At 49.1% G+C, this 19,742-nt stretch overlaps 1 protein-coding gene across 1 annotated transcript in view; it reads left to right on the forward strand.

The window, feature by feature from the left end:
• NOL12 (nucleolar protein 12) overlaps window positions 1-19,742 on the forward strand; it is a 65,658-nt gene that overhangs the window by 18,348 nt on the left and 27,568 nt on the right. Inside the window, exon 3 of the mRNA XM_029590107.1 lies at window positions 2,423-2,471. Within this exon, the coding sequence (XP_029445967.1) occupies window positions 2,423-2,471 (49 nt within the window). The remainder of the gene's footprint in view (window positions 1-2,422; window positions 2,472-19,742) is intronic.

The raw sequence follows: 19,742 nt of genomic DNA on the forward strand, positions 1-19,742 counted from the left end.
TCAAATACCTCACTTGGAAAACAGTTTTCTTAGTAGCGGTAACATCAGCAAGAAGAGTAAACGAATTACAAGCACTAGTTCACTACTCCCCGTATTTACAATTTTTTCATGACAAAGTCACACTTCGTCCTCATCCCACCTTTCTTCCAAAAGTGGTATCGGCGTTTCATATCAACCAGAACATTTCTCTACCGATCTTTAAGCCAAAACCTCATCAGAATGACAGAGATAAACTTCTCCACACCTTAGACTGTAAAAGAGCGTTGGCCTATTACAAACAAAGAACTCATTCGGAATCAAGGCCATCTCAATTATTTCTCTCTTTTAACCAAAATTTTCCTAATTAACCAGTCACCAAGCGGACTTCGGCTAGTTGGCTGTCCCAGTGTATTACGTTTTGCTACAACATGTGTAATCTGCCACTACAAACGAAGCCTAAGGCTCACCAAATCAGAGCAACTGCAACATCAGTCGCCCATTACAGAAACGTTTCACTAATAGACATTTGCAAAGTGGCAACTTGGTCTTCTCTACATACTTTCACAGTGCACTACTGCTTACAACAGCAAAGCACTTCTGATGCGGCCATGGGCTCCGCAATCCTGTCAACCATGACAAAAAGATAAGACTGTCTACCATATAAGCTGGTCTACGGGTGGGCGTCCTAACCTATAGGGCAAACATCTAGACGCCACCCGGGAGCTTGGGACCCCCAGACGCATGGCTAATTCAGCCTGCTATCACCGGGAAAAAGCAAGTTTGCTTACTGTAAACGGTGTTTCCGTAGATAGCAGGATGAATTAGCCATGCTGACCCTCCCTTCTCCCTAGACAGCCTATACATATGCACTGAATATAGATATTTTTATTTTATTTGCATATTTTTTCTCGCTTTGAAACAAGAAACTGAGGTAAATGATACAATCGCGTGGGAACCTCACCACGCAGAAGCACAGAGTTCAAACTTTGAACTCTAGGAGAAGCTCCACCTGCCGGTCGCGCAACGACGCTCCCAGACAGCATGGCTAATTCATCCTGCTGTCTACGGAAACACCGTTTACAGTAAGCAAACTTGCTTATTTCTGCTTTCTACCTAAGAACCTAAATTTGGCTTCTAGAACCTCCCTCCCACATTTTTCTATGTTGTTAGAGCCCATATGTACTATGACAACGGCTTCTCTCCAGCACTATCTAAAATCCTATCTAGGTGATGCATGAGGTCCGCCACCTTCGCACCAGGTAGGCACGTTACCAGGCGATCCTCATGCCCACCAGCCACCTAACTGTCTACATTCTTAATAATTGAATCACCAACTATGACGGCCGACCTAACCCACCCTTCTTAGGCAGTAGCCCTAGGAGACACATCCTCTGTGCAAGAGGACAATGCACCACCTGGAGAGCAGGTCCTTGCTACAGGATCACTTCCTGCTGTACCAGATTGATGCTCTCCTTTCATGAGACCTTTCTCCTCCAAGGAGCACCAGGGCTGCCAGACTGGAGTTGGAACTTGGCTACTATGTCCCTGAAGTTCTCATCTATATACATCTGTCTGCCTCAGCTCTTCCAGGTCTGCCACTCTAGTCTCCAGAGATCGGACTCATTCTCTGAAACAGGAGCTCTTTGCATCGCATGCACACATACAATTTCTCACCAGCGGGTAAAAAAATCATACATGTGACACTCTATGCAAAAGACTGGAAGGCCCCCCTCTTACTGCTGGACTACTGCCTGCATCTTAAATTGGTTCAGTTCCTAGTTAAGTTTTGGTTGCTTTGGGAGGAATGTGTACAATTAGGGAGGGTCCTTTAAATGTATTAGCGTATTCACTATATATCTAGTAGTGACCTACAAGGGAATGATCAAACTTGATAAGGTGTGGGTAATTTGAGTTTAATTTTAAAGACTGTTTTTTGTTTTGTTTTTTTTAAGTGTGAAAGTGATACCTGCCTATAAATTAAAGGATGAGCTAGGGATGGGTGGGAGGGTTGGGAAATACAAACACAAATTTGTGTTTTTTGCCTGACTTTCTGACCTATCTATTTAAAACAAAACACACGAACACACTAAATAGTATACTCCAATAGTTTACTTCTCAATACTTTTAAGTTTTAAAAATTTCTCCAAGTAGTACTTACCGATTCTTTCCAGCCACCAGGCAGGTGATCATCTCCTCAGTACTCCCACTGGATTGTGGGTTACTGAGCTCTTCCCTTGCAATATATCTATATCTGGTTCCATCCAGGCCAACTCACTAGACTCCAATGAGCTCCAGTCTTATTGTCTATTGCATGTGCAAATGCCGATGTCCACAACATCAGATTCTGGTGATGGGGTTTCAAATCCTGCATCTAGTTTCTGCCCTCTGCTGTTTCTTGGCTACATTGGAGCAACTGTCTGGATATTTTTTTTTCTTTTTCTAGAGACACAAGGAGTATATGCGGATGCTGAAGGAAAGGGAAGAGGCACTGGGTAAGTGCAGTGTTAAAGCCAGATGTCCTAATTATATTTTTGTAGAGAAACAGCCCTAAAAAAAGGTTTTTCTCCCAAATAAGAACATAAGATATGCGATGTTGGGTCAGACCAAGGTCCATCATGCTCAGCATCCTGTCTCCAACAGTGGCCAGTTCAGATCTCTAGGAAGTACCTGGCAGATCCCAAAGAGTAGCTCCTTTTCTTGTTGCTAGTTCCCAGAGATAAGCAGTGACTTTCCCAAGTCGCCCTGGTTAATAATTGTTTATGAATTTGTTCTCCAAGAACTCATCCAAGCCCCTGCAATCCTTCTTCCTGCTTTCTGTTCTGTATCGCCTTGCCATTCTTTGCTTTTTCCAAAGTCTGAAATTCTTCTCAAGAGACCTTAATAGAAAACCTGAGAAGTCTAGGCAAGCGCACACTCATTGTAATGCTGAGGAAATGAAGACTAAGGGTCCTATACGCTTAAAACTTTTCCTATAGGCACAAAATGGGAGAAAACCATTCATTTATAGACCCCTAGATGGCATATAATAAACAGTATTTTAAGTTTAATACCTCAGGTATTTATGTAGATGATACACGTTTCTTTATATAAAGAACTTTTTTCAAATTGTACAATAGGTCTCCTGGTTCCAACCAGTCTTCAAAGCACTCCTTAAGAATGAACTGATTGCTCTCTGAAATACTTTTATTTTCCCGTCGATAGCAGGGCTGAATTAGCCATGCTGTATGGGAACTGTCCATCAGGGCCCAGGAGGCGGAGCTTTGTAGCAGAGTGTAGATCTTTGATCCTCTGCGGCTGCGCGTGGGTTCCCGCGCAGCATCAACGGTTCTCCTCAGTCTGTTTTTTTCCGCGCGCTGGAGAGCACGCGGAGCCTTTTCTCCTCAGAAAAAAAAAAAAATAAAAAAAAGAATGTCAGCGCAGAAGTCGGGTTTCAAGCCGTGTCCGTGCGGTAAGATCATGTCCGTCACAGACGGACATGATCGCTGCTACCGCTGCTTGGGACGCGACCATGACCAGTCCGACTGCGAACACTGCGCGAAAATGTCCCCGAGGGCCAGGCGACACAGGAGCTACCGGTGGCTGGCGCTCTCGACGGAGGACAAGGCGTCCACAACTCACTCCTCTCCGGCCCCAAAATCCAAGACGAAAGCGGGTAAGAGAGCAACTTCGTGGGACCCTCAATCGCCAAAGGTCCGAGACGCAAAGCGGAAACCCAAGGAGAAGGGAGACCAGGGCCCTGGTCTCAATTCCGAGCCGCTGCACGTGGGGACACAAAGGCCTTTCAGGTTGACTGAGCCTAGTACCCTAACGCATACTAAAGACAACCCGGTCCGATCCTTACTATTATCACGAAAGGAGGACCCATATAGAGACAGGGAACCTCCGGTAAAGGTTCCTAAAAGGACTGAAAGGACGACGAAGAAGTCACAGGCGGCGCCGACGCAGTCCATGAAGGCACAATCGAAGCCCAAAACCCTCTCGGCGCCGAAACCTCTCTCGGCGCCGTCACCTCACTCGGCTCCGAAGACCCACTCGGCGCCGAAGACCCACTCGGCGCAGAAGACCCACTCGGCGCCAGAGACCCACTCGGCGCAGACAACCCGCCCGGCGTCGAAGACCCATGCGGAGTCGAAATCGGCGCCGAAACCTCCCCCGGCTCCGAAGTCTCAGTCGGCGCCGAAACCTCAATCGGCGCCGAAACCTCGTTCGGCGCCGGAGACTCAGTCGGCACGGGAGCCTAAGTCGGCGCCGTCAACTCAATCGGGGCTGCAATCTCAACTACAAAGGGAGCCGAAACCATCCCACTCCAGATCAACGGCAGCACCAAGGCCTACATCTCGCCATACCGCGGCAGCGGACACCGAAGCATCCGGGGCACCCGAACAACGGGACCCCTGGTCAGAATCCCTGACAGAGGATAAAAATTCCCAAAGGGATCGACAGTTTAAAGATCCAGAGGGGGACCTGCGGAGTACCACAGGTACTCACCATGAACACTCGGGCCACACTTCAAAGCAAGGTGGTCGACACCGTTTACAAACACAGTCAGACAGGAAATCTCGAGAAAGTACTCGGCCTTCAACACAAAAAAGGCATCGACATCATTCGGGCTCTTCCAGATCCACCACTAGGGAGCACAGTGCAAAAAGGCATCATGCCTCTCATCGTAAAGAAAGGAGATCCTCCTCTTCTTCGTCGTCACAACATAAGAGTACATCTCAGAGATCGGGCTCGATTTCTCAAGGGATTATCCCGATTTCATCCTCATCATCCAACAACTCGAGGAGTATAAAATCCACTCCTCGAGAAGGAATGGGATGGAGTGAAGATTCGGAGGGGGAAGGTACTTCTGTTCCTCCACCAGTAGAGGTACCATATCACTCCACACAGAGGGAAAAGCCACCATCGATGCGGCCCACACATCGAAAGCTTTTTGGGACTTGACACATTCCCTAGCCGGGTTTTTTGAGACACTGCAGTCGACATACACCCTACCACCGGAGGCTGCGAGCCCGGCAGACACTGCTAGCCCGGGCCCACAAAGGGATTTACCATTTTCCCGATCCCCATCTCCGCAGGGATCGGCCGTCCACTCACCGTCTCCGGCAAGGACTATAGAATCTACGCATTCCTCGCCTACATCTTCAACGGGATACCCGTCGGATCCTCCGGAACAACCAGCGGAACCCTATTCCCCTCCGGAGGATCTCACATATCCCAAATTCATTGCAAAGATGGGAAATATACTAAAGTTAGAGGTGCAAAAGCTACCGGAACCAAGAGCAGAAACCTTGGGATTGCTCAAAATTGTTGATGCGCCCGGAGAGCCGGCTGCTCTCCCACCTCATGCAATACTCCATGGTGTCCTGCAAAAGTCATGGGAGACCCCCTTTAACTTACAGTCGGTATCCCGAAAGACTGATTTAAAATTTAAGCTCCAAAAGCCTTCAATGTATGCGACGCCACAACTACCACATGACTCCATAGTGGTGGAATCCGCCTTACAAAAGTCTAAAAAAGCGAAGACGCATGCGTCCGCCCCACCAGGAAAGGACAATAAGTCCTTAGACGATTTTGCCAAACGCGTCTACCAAAACGCTATGCTGACAGCGAGAATCCAACACCATAATTTTTATATGGTACAATATATGTATGAGTGCCTACAAGCCACTAAGGGTCTGTTCACGTCCTTAGGAGACTCCACACCGGCGGTAATTTCGGATATGGAGGAGTGCACCCGACATATGCTGAGGGCGGTATACGAGGGATTCGAAAACTCGTCCAGGGCTTCCGCCATGGCAATAGCAGCTAGACGTCTGGCCTGGCTCAAAGCTAGTGCTATTAGAGAAGACCTTCATGAGAAGCTCGCAAATTTGCCATGCACGGGGGAGAACCTTTTTGGAGACCGCCTCCAAGATACGGTCAGTAAGCTAAAAGATCAAGCGATAGCGGTCCAGTCACTCGCGGCCCCAGTGCCAGCGAAACGATATTTCTCCTCGACGCGCCGACCACAGTTTCCCAGGAAACAGTACAGGAGCTATCAAAATTTTAGACAGCAGAACTACCTACCGTATAACCGGCAGCCAAACAACAACCCTCCGCAGCAGCAACAGCAGAGGAGGGGACGGCCTCGCGCTCAACGCCAACAACAGCCACAACAGTCGACAGTTCCAGCAAAGACCACGCAGTCTTTTTGAACTCCCGGCCACCACCAACACCCCATTTACCGGAATATCCCCCGGGCAGGTTAACGGCTTGCCTGACCGAATGGCAGGCCATCACGACAGATCAGTGGGTACTCGACATCGTAAAGGAAGGGTATCGGTTACATTTCCTATCCCAACCGGTCACACCTCATTTCCCCCTAAATCAGAGACACCTAGAACATCCACAACTGGCCCGGGAGTTAACCAATCTTCTCCATCAGAACGCAATCCGCATAATCCCGCGGGCGCTGAGAGGCCAGGGTTTCTATTCTCCATACTTCCTCATTCCAAAGAAAACGGGGGGCGATCGACCCATCCTCGACCTCAGAGAGCTCAACAAGTGCTTGGTACGAGAGAAGTTCAAGATGGTATCTCTGAAATCCATCCTACCTTTAATTCAACCCAGGGATTGGATGTGCTCTATAGACCTAAAGGATGCGTACACGCACATTCCTATCCACAAATCCTGTTGGCAGTACCTCTGTTTCCAGTATCGCAACAAACATTACCAATACAAGGTCCTGCCGTTTGGACTGTCGGCAGCCCCCAGGGTATTCACCAAGTGCATGGTGGTGGTGGTGGCCCACCTTCGTCTACAAGGTCTGACCATATTTCCTTACCTCGACGACTGGTTAATAATAGCATCGGACCCGAACGTCCTACAGTCGCATCTCAGCATAACGATAGCATGCTTACAACGCCTAGGATTAATGATCAATTTTCCAAAGTCACATTTACAGCCCTCGCAGATCCTGCAATTCATAGGAGCTCGACTGGACACAATTCGAGTCAGGGCTTTCCTACCAGAGGACAGGAAGTTTCAGATGTGCTCCTTACTCAGGGTTCTACAACACACGAGATGTACCACAGCCAGGTCCATCTTGAAAATTCTAGGGCATATGGCAGCGGCGATATTTACGGTCCCGAATACCAGACTCCACATGCGGCTCCTCCAGTGGGGTCTCAAGAGGCAATGGACACAACACTCCCAACCATTACACAAACGAGTTCAGGTAACCAATCCGATGCGACAGGATATCGATTGGTGGCTCAGGAAACCCACTCTCGAAAAAGGAGCACCGTTAAACCCCCCACCTCACAATGCAGTCCTCACGACGGACGCTTCACGGAAGGGATGGGGGGCACATTTAGACCACCTAGAGACACAAGGCCTCTGGTCCCTGTCAGAACAGGAGCTGCAGATCAACCTCCTAGAACTCCGGGCAATCCGGAATGCCCTACTCACGTTCCAAAACTATCTGCAGGGAAGAAGAGTGATGATTTACACGGACAACCAGGTGGCGATGTTCTACATAAACAAACAAGGGGGATCGGGATCATGGCCCCTGTGCAGGGAGACGCTTCAGATTTTTTCTCATGCTCACAGACATTCCATTCATCTTCAAGCGACCTATCTTCCGGGCATAGTAAACACCAGAGCGGACAGATTGAGCCGCATCTTCTACCCACACGAATGGCAATTGAACCCCGATGTACTACAAGAGATCTTCAACAGTTGGGGAAAACCAACCATAGACCTCTTTGCCACGGAAGAAAATGCCCAACTACCGCAATTCTGCTCAGTCCGACCCAGCCCGTCCCGCTTATCGCAGGACGCCTTCCTAATCCCTTGGTCGGCAAGTCTCCTATACGCTTTTCCGCCAATCCCATTAATAACGAGAACCATACAAAAATGTATGGCAGATCACGGTCAACTTATACTCATCGCACCAGCGTGGCCTCGACAGCCGTGGTACAGTTATCTGTTACGGCTATCGGTGATGACCCCAATCCGCTTTCCGGACAGGCCAGACCTTCTCCTGCAAGACGACGGAGTACTCATTCACCCACTCCTATCCTCCCTCCATCTAACTGCATGGAGATTGAGCGGGCATCTTTAACGGAGCAAGGGGTATCTCAGACAGTACAAACCATTCTTCTCGAATCCCGGAAACCGTCAACAAGGAAGTGTTACTCGTTCAAATGGAAACGTTACTACAACTGGTGCAGCGAAAGGCGTGTTTCACCTACGGACTGTCCCCCAGCAACGTTACTGGATTACCTACAGTCTCTCTATGACTCTGGATTAGCAACCTCGTCGATCAGAGTGCATCTCAGTGCAATAGCGGCATATCATAAACCACTGCACAACCACTCGGTGGCGGAACACCCGTTACTGTCCAGATTCTTTAAAGGTCTTTTACGTTTACGCCCACCGATCGTGAAACCACCGATACCGTGGAATCTAAATGTACTTCTAGAACAACTAACCCAGCCGCCATTCGAACCCTTGGAGTCGGCACACCTGAAGTTCCTCACCTGGAAGGTAGTGTTTCTGGTAGCCATCACGTCAGCACGACGAGTCAGTGAGCTACAAGCACTGGTACACTATGAACCGTATTTACAATTTCATCATGACAAAGTTGTCCTGCGCACTCACCCTTCGTTCCTACCAAAGGTGATTTCCACATTTCATCTCAATCAAACTATAGATTTGCCGATATTTTTTCCCAAACCACACGCTAACGACAGGGAACGCTTGTTACACACATTAGATTGTAAAAGAGCATTGGCATACTATAAAAGGAGGACACATTCCCCAAACAGGACATCACAACTGTTTGTGTCATTTAATCCAAATGCTCCAGGCTTAGCGGTAACCAAACGCACCATAGCCAGCTGGATAGTTCAATGCATCAAGTTTTGCTATTCCAAAAAAGGAGCCCCGCTGCTTGCGCAACCCAAGGCTCATCAATTAAGAGCCGTGGCGACATCGGTAGCACATCTCCGCAACGTGCAGCCAGTAGATATATGCAAAGCAGCCACGTGGTCTTCCCTACACACCTTCACATCTCACTACTGCATAGATAAACAGTCAGCGGGAGATGCAATTCTGGGACACACAATTTTACACGCAGTAGCTAAGTGATCTACGACTGCCACAACAACTCACGCTACCGGAGGACAACAGCGTGTACGGGGGCTTGGGACTCCCATACAGCATGGCTAATTCAGCCCTGCTATCGACGGGAAAAAGCAAGTTTGCTTACCGTAAACGGTGTTTCCGTAGATAGCAGGATGAATTAGCCATGCTGACCCACCCGCCTCCCTGGCAGTCGATAGGTCCGCGATACGCGCTTGCTTAAATACAGACTGAGGAGAACCGTTGATGCTGCGCGGGAACCCACGCGCAGCCGCAGAGGATCAAAGATCTACACTCTGCTACAAAGCTCCGCCTCCTGGGCCCTGATGGACAGTTCCCATACAGCATGGCTAATTCATCCTGCTATCTACGGAAACACCGTTTACGGTAAGCAAACTTGCTTTTCGCTTTAATATGGTGTTTCCTTGTCCTTCTGCTCCACCAGTCAAGAACATGTGGATTTAATCCCCCTCATCCAGCAATTGGAGGCAGAGGTTTTTTTCTTTTTTGATTACATCACCTGTATGTATATCATGCATGGAACCAGATTCACTGCTCCAAAAAGGAGGAATTATATTTTACCCTTGCTAACACACAAATATTTTTTTGGGAAATTGTATCAGAATGATTGTGCTTTCACAGTCGCTTGGCTCTTGCCCTTACAGGGCTGCAACCAGTATCATGTATATGGCGCACAAAGTCACCTCATTTACTCTTTCCCAGTTTCTTATTTTAAAAACCCCATCACGTGATTCACTATTAAAAACCTATCTCTCGTGCAACATTTAAATTTTACCCACACCTAAGTGCTCTCCGCAAGAGCCAGGTGACTGTGAAGGCACAATCATTCTGATACAATTTCCCAAAAAAATATTTGTGTGTTAGCAAGGGTAAAATATAATTCCTCCTTTTTGGAGCAGTGTTTTAAGTTATAGAATTAACAAGGAGGATTTTTGAAGCCTTATATTAGAGGTTTTTTGTGGAACCAGATTCAGCCAGTGTTCTCTGCCTCCAGCTATTGGATAGACAGTTGTGGACAAGTCTTGACCCAGTTTTTTAATTGAAGGGAATTTTTACGACACTTTCATGGTGGTGATATAGCCTTCAAACTTGTTTTGAGTCAGATTTTTCTTAATGGGCCAAGCTCCTATGGATTGTTCTCCACAGTGATGCGAGCCAGGATAGCAAAGCAGCTCACTACCCATCTGATGGGCTTTGTTTTTTCTGGGAGAGCACTACATGTGTAGTTTGAGCAGGCCCTTTTTAAAAAAAAAAAAAAAAAAAAGGGTTCCTGGATATACCCAGATTAGTCCAGACTAGTGGGGTTTATGCATCCCTACCAGCAGATGGAGGCAGAGAATAAAACTTTGAGGCACTGCTACATAACAGAGAGTGCCACCTGCAGTCCCCTCAGTATTTATCTGTCTCCAGCAAATGGTAAAGGTGCATTACCTGCAGTCCTGACTGAGAGGAGATTTAGTTCCCTGAGGTGTTAGGTTCCATTTTACGGGCCTTCCCTAGGGTTGAGCCGGGCGACCAAGGGGTTGGATACCCCTGGCTACTGTGGCCTGCTGTTCCGGGGTCCTAGATAGCCAGGGGACTGGGTACCCTAAGGATCTCTCCCGTATTCCGCTGACCCCATCCAGGAAAGTACCCTGTTCTATTCTGGAGTTTCTCTGTTAGCTGCTTTAAGTTTGGAAAAAAAAAAAGTAGAGAAAAGCAGTGTGAGGGAACGCACAGAAACCTCTGCTCGGTGAATAGTGCTGCGGTGGCTGAACGGTTGGTCTCCCTAGCAACTCGCTGGTGCGGGAGAGAGTGAACAGCAGCGTTGATTATGGATTTTTTACCCAGGGAGGGTCCTTGTGCTGTGGGCCATGATGTTCGGGCCTAATTTGGCTGTTTTCCTGCGCGCTGGCCTTTCAGTGCGATTGCACAGTCTGCTGGCAACGGTCATGTGAGCGGCGTCTCCTGCTAGTGTGGGGCGCTAGGCCTGTTTTCCTTGCAGGCCTCATGGCAGAAAAGCCGCTAATGGAGGCCTCCAGGGCCTATGGGCTGTAGTCAGCCTGGTTGAATGCGCACTCCTCCTGCATCAGGAGGGTAAGGGTCCACCCTAAAGACGGCGAAATCCAGGAAGGCTGCCCAGACTGTGAGTACCGCGGCAACTTTAAGGGGGGTATCATCGGGCCCCCATCCCCGAGGGAGACGATGACACATGATTTTCAGTCCGACCGAGACTCCGATGGGCCGCCTCCTCAGCTTTCTCCTGAGAGGGAGTGCATCTGGAAATGCCGGACTGCATGGTGGTGACCATGGATGCCAGTCTCAAGGATTGGGGAGCAGAATATCTGGGTCGGTGGTGTAGGCCACCTGGTCCATTAATAGTCTGGAGAAGAGGATTATTTTCTCAGAGCACTAGTGGAATTTCTGCCTCTGGTTCAGGGTGGCATGGTTCAGATGTTTTCAGACAATGCGATGACAGTGGCGTACATCAACCGCCAAGGAGGCACCAGGAGTCACACTGTGGCTTGAGAAGCTCAGCTGTTTCGGTGGGTGGAGCGTCACCTGGAGGGCCTGGCGTCATCCTATGTAGCAGGCGTCAATAATGTTCAGGCCGATTTCCTCAGCAGACAGCAACTCTATCCTGGGGCTTGGGAACTGTCCCCGGAAGCCTAGAATCACATTTGTGCCAGATAGGATTCCTCAGTTGGATCTCATGGCAATGCGGGCGAATGCAAAAACCACGAGATTCTTCATCTGCAGAAAGAAAGCTGGGTCCATAGGGCTGGATGCTCTGGTGTGCCTGTGGCCAAGGGGTATACTTTTGTATGTGTTTTCCTCCGTGGCCTCTCATAGGAAGAGTCTTACGAAGGATAGAAGCACATCCAGAATCAGTGGTCCTAGTGGTGCCAGAATGGCCACACCATCCTTGGTTTGCAGATATGGTATATCTGGCGGTGGACTGTCCTCTTCGTCTGGCTCACCTGCTGGGGTTACTGCATCAGGAACCCATCTTTTCGGATCGGGAGGATCACTTTTTTGTCTCGCGGCTTGGCTTTTCAGAGGTGGCGGTTGCGGATGAAGGGGTATTCGGAACCAGTTATTACCACCCTTCTTCAGGCTAGACGACCTTCCACTTCCATGGCCTATATCAGGGTGTGGAAGGGTTTTGAGTCCTGGTGCTTACAGCAAGGTCTGAATCCTCTTTCAGCAACGGTACCCCATATTTTCTCCTTTCTTCAACTGGGCTTGTCCAAGGGGTTGGCCTACAGCTCGCTCCATGTACAGGTATCGGCCTTAGGCTGCCTCAGGGGCAGGGGGTCAGAGTAAATCTTTGGCCTCTCACCCGGATGTTGTTCATTTCCTAAAAGGAGTGAAACATGTTCATTCTCCGGTGCAGAAGACATGTCCAGATTGGAACCTGATTTTAGTCTTGCGAGTTCTCTGTGAGGCACCCTTTGAGCCTTGGGGAAGGATTTGATATTGAAGGTGGTTTTCCCAGTGGCTATTTGCTCAGCCAGAAAGATCTCTGAGCTCCAGGCTTTATCGTGTCGCAATCCTTTCTTGCGTATTTCCTATGACAGTTTCCTTGCACACGGTTCCCTCCTTTTTGCCTAAGGTGGTTTCTGCCTTCCATGTGAATCACAGTGGAATTGCCGGGGATTTCTGGATTGGTCTCTGAATTCAGAGGACGGTCATGTCCTCCAACTATTAGATGTCCATCACGCTCTGTTATGTTATCTGAAGGTCACTAATTCATTTCTTCACTCAGACCACCTGTTTGTCTTATATGATGGATCCCGAAAGGGAGAAAAGCTACTTTGACTCGTTGGTTGAAGGAGGCTATTTGCTCGGCCTGTATTTGTAAGGGCTGGCCCATTCCAACGAGTTTAAAAGCTCATTAAACTAGAGCTCAGGCAGCCTCTTGGGCTGAGTGTCAGTTGAAATTTCCTCAGGAGATCTGTAGAGCCACTGTGTGGTCCTCACTGCATACTTTCACTAGGGATTATCACCTGGATGTTAGCAGGCAGGAGGATTCTACTTTCAGCGAAAGTGTGTTAGGAGCGGGCCCTTCGGGTCCCCACTCAGTGTAAGGTGGCTTTGGTACCACCCCACTGGGTCTGGACTGATCTGAGTATGTTAAGGAAAGGAAATTTTGGTTCTTACCTGCTAATTTTCATTCCTGTAATACCACAGATTAGTCCAGAGGCCTGCCCCGATATTGCTACTGAAAGACCGAAGGTTCCTGTTACCTCTCTGGATATATTTGAAGAGTTGTATTTTCAGTTATTCAGTATTTTTATTCAATTAAGCAGTTGCTTGTGGGAGCTGGTTGACCTCCAGCTTTGGGGTATCCAACCCTACGGAGGGTTTGGGATTCCCCTAGCATAAGGAATTTTGGTTAATCTTGGCTTAGGTACAAGTCAATACTGAGGGGACAGCAGGTGGCACTCTCAATTATGTAGTAGTGCCTCAATGTTTTGTTCTCTGCCTCCATCTGCTGGTAGGGATGTATAAACACCAGTGGTCTGGACTGATCTGTGGTATTACAGGAACGAAAATTAGGAAAATTGGTTCGTACCTGCTATCGTCTGCTTACTTTCCGAGCTGAAATGCTTGTGGAAGCCAAGCTCCTGCATTTGATAAACCTTGTAGCGAAGTGTGCCATGACAATTTGAAAGCTCGCCACATCTTGTCAAAACTCAAAGCAAGTCCACTAATTCAAGAGCTTCCATTCTGGCTCCCATCCCTTGAATGTGGTAATAGCTTGAGCAATAAGACAGTTGACAAGAAAAGGTAACACACTCTTTTAATATTCAAACTGCCTTCAACCTTTTTCAAGGCAGAAAAAGAACCAGAGCTTTCAGCTGGCTAAGGTAAGTCATACAGGCTATGATTTTAAAAAAAAAAAAATATATATAGAAAAAGGAAAGGGAAAAGATACTTTGTATTGGGAATGGTTTTCTAAGGCTAGGAGATATCTTCTGAGGATTGCCATGTGCCTTAATCCTACATTGTGGTCTATGAAACTGTTATGGAATTTGAATTTTTTAGTAAGTGTATTAGCAGCCCTTCTTTTGAGCCATTAGAATAAACACCTCTGAAGGACTTGACATTGAAAACTGCGTTTTTATTTTCAATTACTTCAGCATTCTCACGGGTCGCTGGCAGGATGTTGGGAAGTTAAACTGAAAATAAGTTGCGAAGAACTGACTGGCCAAAGATGGAATCTTGCCTGCCAGCCTTATCTAAACAATAATGGGCTGCAAAGGTATGGAGAGAGCTCCAGGTAGCAGCCTTGCAGATGTCTGTGAGCGGCACCGAACGGAGGGATGCCACTGAGGTTGCCATGGCCCTGATAGAGTGTGCTTTTACACGGTCTTGTAACGGAATGCCTGCTTGCTGATAGCAAAAGGAGATACAGTCCGTCAACCAGGAGGACAGGGTCTGTTTTCCCACTGGATTACCCAACTTAATTCTATCGAAAGAGACAAATAATTGAGTGGACTTCCTGTGGGCAGACGTGCGCTCTAGATGGAAGAACAGGGCACGTTTTCAGTCCAAGGAATGTAGAGCCTGCTCTCTTGGGTTTGAATGGGGCCTGGGAAAGAAAGTAGGTAAGATAATGGATTGATTAAGATGAAATTCCAATACTACCTTTGGTAAAAATTTAGGGTGGGTTCGGAACACTACCCTGTCATGTAGAATTTTAGTGTAAGGTGGGTATGTGACTAATGCCTGCATCTCACTAACTTTGCGAGCGGATGTTACAGCGAGAAGAAAAATTACTTTCCAGGTGAGATAGCAGAGATCGCAGGAGTGGAGAGGCTCAAATGGAGGTTTCATGAGCCGTCCCAAAACCGGAGGGGGCCAGAGGGCGAAGTGGAGGCTTTAGGTGGAGTAAGCCTCTCATGAAACGTGTTACTAAAGGTTGTGTCGAAATAGAGACATCTCCCATGCCATTGTGGAAAGCGGCTACCGCACTGACGTGCACCCTTATAGAGGAAGTTTTCAGGCCTGACTCTGATAGGTGCCAGAGGTAGTCCAGAAACTTCGCAGTGGAACAAGTGAAGGGGTCTATGGACATGGACGTGCACCAGACAGTAAACATCTTCCATTTAGAATAAGACCGTCTCATGGACGGCTTTCATGAAGCTACCAGGACTCGGGATACCGACTCTGAAAGGTTAAGGGTTGGGCTATTACCCTTTCAACATCCAGGCCGTTAGGGACAGGGCCTGGAGGTTGGGATGGCGTAGGCACCCGTCGTTCTGAGTTACCAGTAGCGGGTCCTCCCCCAGAGAGATGCGCCGGCGCACTGATAAGTCCTGGAGGATTTGAAACCAGACCTGGCGTGGCCAATGAGGGGCTATCAGAATCATTAAGCCCTTATCCCTCCGCAACTTCACGAGAGTCTTTGATACGAGTGGAAGTGGAGGGTACGCGTAGAGGAGACCGCTGGACCACGAGAGGGCAAAAGCGTCCCTCGGCTGTGAGTGGCGGCTGCGAGTCAGTGAGCAGAAGTTGTATTTTGCGGTTGTGGATAGACGCAAAGAGGTCTATGTGTGGATAACACCAACGTTGGAAGATTGTGTTCGCTACCGTGGGGTTGAGAGACCGTTCATGCTGATGGAAGGTTTGACTCAACTTGTCCACTAGAACATTGTCCTCGCCTGCCAAGTAGGTCGCTCTGAGGTACATTGAGTGGGAAAGAGCCCACGCCCATATATGTGCAGCTTCCTGACACAGAAGGTAGGAGCCCGTTCCCCACTGCCTGTTGATGTAGCACATTGCTACCTGATTGTCGGTCTGAATAAGGATGGCCTTGTTTGAGAGGCAATCCTGAAAAACCCTGAGGGCATATCTGATCGCCTGAAGCTCCAGGAAATGTATTTGATGTTTGGCTTCCTCTGGAGACCAGGTTCCCTGAGTCTGCAGGTTGTTGACATGAGCACCCCACCCTAGGTTGGAGGCGTCCGTCATCAAGTTAATCTGAGGTTCTGGAGCCTGAAAAGGAAGGCCTTGAAGGAGATTGAAGTGTGGCATCCATCAAGACAGCGACAGGCGGATCTGCTTGGTAACGTGGACAATGCTGGACACTGGATGATAAGCCTGAGCCCACTGGGATTTTAGGGTCCACTGCATCACTCTCATGGTGAGGTGGGCCATCGGAGTGACATGTACCAAGGATGCCATGTGACCCAGCAAAATGAGGAAAAGACTAGCTGTTGAGTAACCCCGAGCGTGGAGGGATTGTGCCAGGGAGGAAGGCTTTTGCCTGTACGGTATCCAGGTCGGCACCTATGAAGGATAGGGTTTGAGTTGGAACTACCTTGGACTTGGTATAGCTGACCAGAAACCCAAGGGTCAGCAGTATATTGAGAGTTAGACGTAAGGAGGCTAGTGCGTCCTTTTGAGTTGAGGGCCCTTATCAACCAATCGTCAAGATAAGGGTAGACATGGACACCTTGACCCCTGAGGTAGGCTGCGACCACTACGAGGCACTTGTTAAAGACCCGAGGTGCGGATGCTAGGCCGAATGGCAGTACCCGGTACTGGAAGTGTCTGTGGCCGACTAGGAACCGAAGGAATTTGCGACGAGATGGAATGATCGAGATTTGTGTGTGTGTATGCGTCTTGGAGATCCAGAGAGCAAAGCCAATCTTCTCTTTGTAGAAGAGGAAGTAGAGAGTCCAAGGTTACCATCCTGAACTTTTCCCTTTGAAGATACCTGTTTAAGGCACGCAAGTCCAAAATTGGACGAATAGGTCCTTTGAGGGTTATCCCTCTGATAGGGTAGGGAAGAGAAGGTGGAGTTGGTGACCCTTGGCTTGGTTTGCGCCTGGTTAGTTAGGGGGGATCTACCCTTTCCTCTTCTTCTGTTTCCCTTTCATGGCAGGATCAAAGAATTGCATCAGGAAAGTATATTGATTTTTACTTTGGAGTTTAAAAAAAAAAAAAGATAGTGCGGTTTTAGTGCAGAATGGAAGAAGTTGTGTGGGCACGGTCTGCAAACAGCATTGACTTCTGCTTGCGAGGGGTCAGTGACTCCAGATAGCAGCAGCAATTTGAGGAGAGGAGAAGCAACGCAGCAACTTGCTTTTCTCCTAGGACAAGCAAGATGGTAGACCTCGCACATGGGTAATATCATTGGGTGGAGTCTGGCAGGAAAACTTATGTCAAAGTTTCTAGAACTTTGACTAGGCATACTGAGCATGCCCTATACCACACGTCCACGCGAGGTCCCTCTTCAGTCTTTTCTTTTTTTTTCCCCACGGAGCTTTCGCCTTGCGGTTACTGAGCTCGTGGTCTTTTTCTTTAAAAAGTTGTTGAAAAACTTTGGGTTTTTCTCGTGTCATTTCTCTGTGCGGATCTCTCTCCGGTTTTTTTGGTTTTTTTTCTTTCACTTCCGTTCCCCTGTGGCAGCAGTGCCTCTGTGCTTTCAGTTCATAACGTCATGGTCTCGGGTTTTCATCGATACCCTTGGTGCCCGAGGACTATGTCCATTACGGACCCACACGACATATGTATCCTCTGCCTGGGGGCATCGCACGATGCTCGAGGGTGGTGCCTGTGTGACCAAATGACCCTGAAGGGATGTGCTTGTCTCGACAAGATGGAGAAGCTCTTCAGGTTGAGAAAGTCCAAGACATCAGCGTTGATGGCATAAACGCCGAAGGACCATGGAGCTGCACAATGGACACCAAGCCATTGGCAGGGCCATCCACTCCATCAATGCCACTGGCAGATAGGGGCCAGGGGACCGGCCCTTGTCTGTCTCTTCCAGATCGAAGACATGGGGTTCATCGTCTTCAAATTCTGCACCGGTCGCCTTCGATGCACGGTCCCGGCCTCGAGTTGGCACTGGCACTTGCTATGATGCCCCCGAAGTGACCCTGCGGCAAGGAGTGCCCATCCCTCATCGATGCCAAGGGTCCGTGATGGTCTCCACTGGTCCTGGTGTCAATTTCCGATCCACCTCGGGGATTCAAGGAAGATCCAGCCACCTCTCCTGCTTCCCAGTCCGTTTAGGCATTGGCAACTTTCAAGGAGGAGTTGGAGTACAGAGTCCAGCTGGCGGTCGATCAGGCTCTGTGGGGCATCGAGCCAGTGGCACAGACTATATCGGTGCCCATGCTTTCCCTGCTGGAACCGCTACTTGAGCATCTTGATGTGCTCATTGATGTGTTACCGACCCAGCTGGCGCTGGTTCCCAGGAAGCCATTGATGCCTGGCCTGCAGCCCCCGTCCAGCTTTGCGGGGACAAGCACCAGTGCCTAGGCCTATGCAGAATCCTCCTCAGAGAACTTGGAGGGTCTTCCCTCAGAACAGTCTTCTTCCAGAGGAACGAAGGAGGTCACCGCTGGAGGACTTGACCGCAAGCTTTGTAAGGGCATTGGCGGAGGCCATCCCATTTCAGTTGATGATTGAGGAGGACACCAGGCACAAGATGCTGGAAATCCTCCTGTTTGTGGAGGCTCCTAAAGAGATTGTGGCAGTCCCTGTACACGAGATCTTAAAGGAGTTGCTGTTGGGTATTTGGGAAGGCGGACGGGATTTACCTCATCCAACAGGCTTCTGGATTTGACAGGCATCAGCTGGCACACCAACCAGTAGTGGTTGAATCTGCTCTCAAGAAAGCCAAGCGCGCTCGGATCCATACCTCAGTGCCCCCAGGGAAGGATCACAGAGCACTAGATGCTCTTGGGAAGAAGGTCTTTCAGGGAGCTATGCTCATTGTCCACATTGCCTCCTACCAGCTCTACATGAGCCAGTATTCTTGCAACCTCTGGAAATTGGGGCAGGACGCGGCCATGCGGCTGCCTCAAAAGCAGCAGGAAACCTTTCTGTCACTGGTGCATCAGGGTCTGGAGTGCAGAAAATACGAGGTGCGCTCCATGGCAATAAGCGTCTCTGCAACAGAAATCGGCACCCGCCGAATGGCACGGCTGCAGGCCTCTGATCTCTCCAACCGGAGGTACAGGAAAGACTCTCTGACCTGCCGTGCACAGAGAATCTTTTTGGAGATAAGGTGAGGGACACAGTGGCCTAGTTGCGGGATCATCATGAGAATCACTCCAGCATATCTCCGCCAGCACTTTGGACCTGCCCTCCTCAGGCAGGAGGTCTGTGAGGTTGGGTCAGAGGAGATCTGTCTACCGCTAGAGGAAGTACTATCCTCCAGTTCCTCACTCCTGTTCACAGAGAGTGAGCTCTTGCGCCTGTCCCAGGCAGCAGCAGCAAGCTCCAAGCCCCAATCAGCGCCCTAGCCAAATCCCGGGACGGGGTTTTGACTGGATCGTAGGGAGTATAAGCTAGCTGCCCATACCCAAGACACTGGACCTCCCGGTCGGGGGCAGGCTATGGTTCTTTGAGAATAGGTGTCCTAGTATAACCTTGGACCAGTGGGTTCTGTCTGTCAAGGGTACCGATTGAATCTATTGAGTGTCCCGCCAAATTCTCCTTCATGCCTGTTTTGGGGGCTGTTAGTGCATTTGGAAGTACTATTAAGGGAGCTAGCCACCCTCTTAACAGTCAGAGCAGTCATCAAGGCAAAGGGGGAAGGGATTCTACTCCCTGTATTTCCTGATTCCAAAGAGAACAGGGGGACTCCGTCCCATCCTAGATCTGAGGGC

Source organism: Rhinatrema bivittatum, chromosome 2, assembly GCF_901001135.1.
Source record: "Rhinatrema bivittatum chromosome 2, aRhiBiv1.1, whole genome shotgun sequence".
NCBI classification, from domain to species: Eukaryota; Metazoa; Chordata; class Amphibia; order Gymnophiona; family Rhinatrematidae; genus Rhinatrema; species Rhinatrema bivittatum.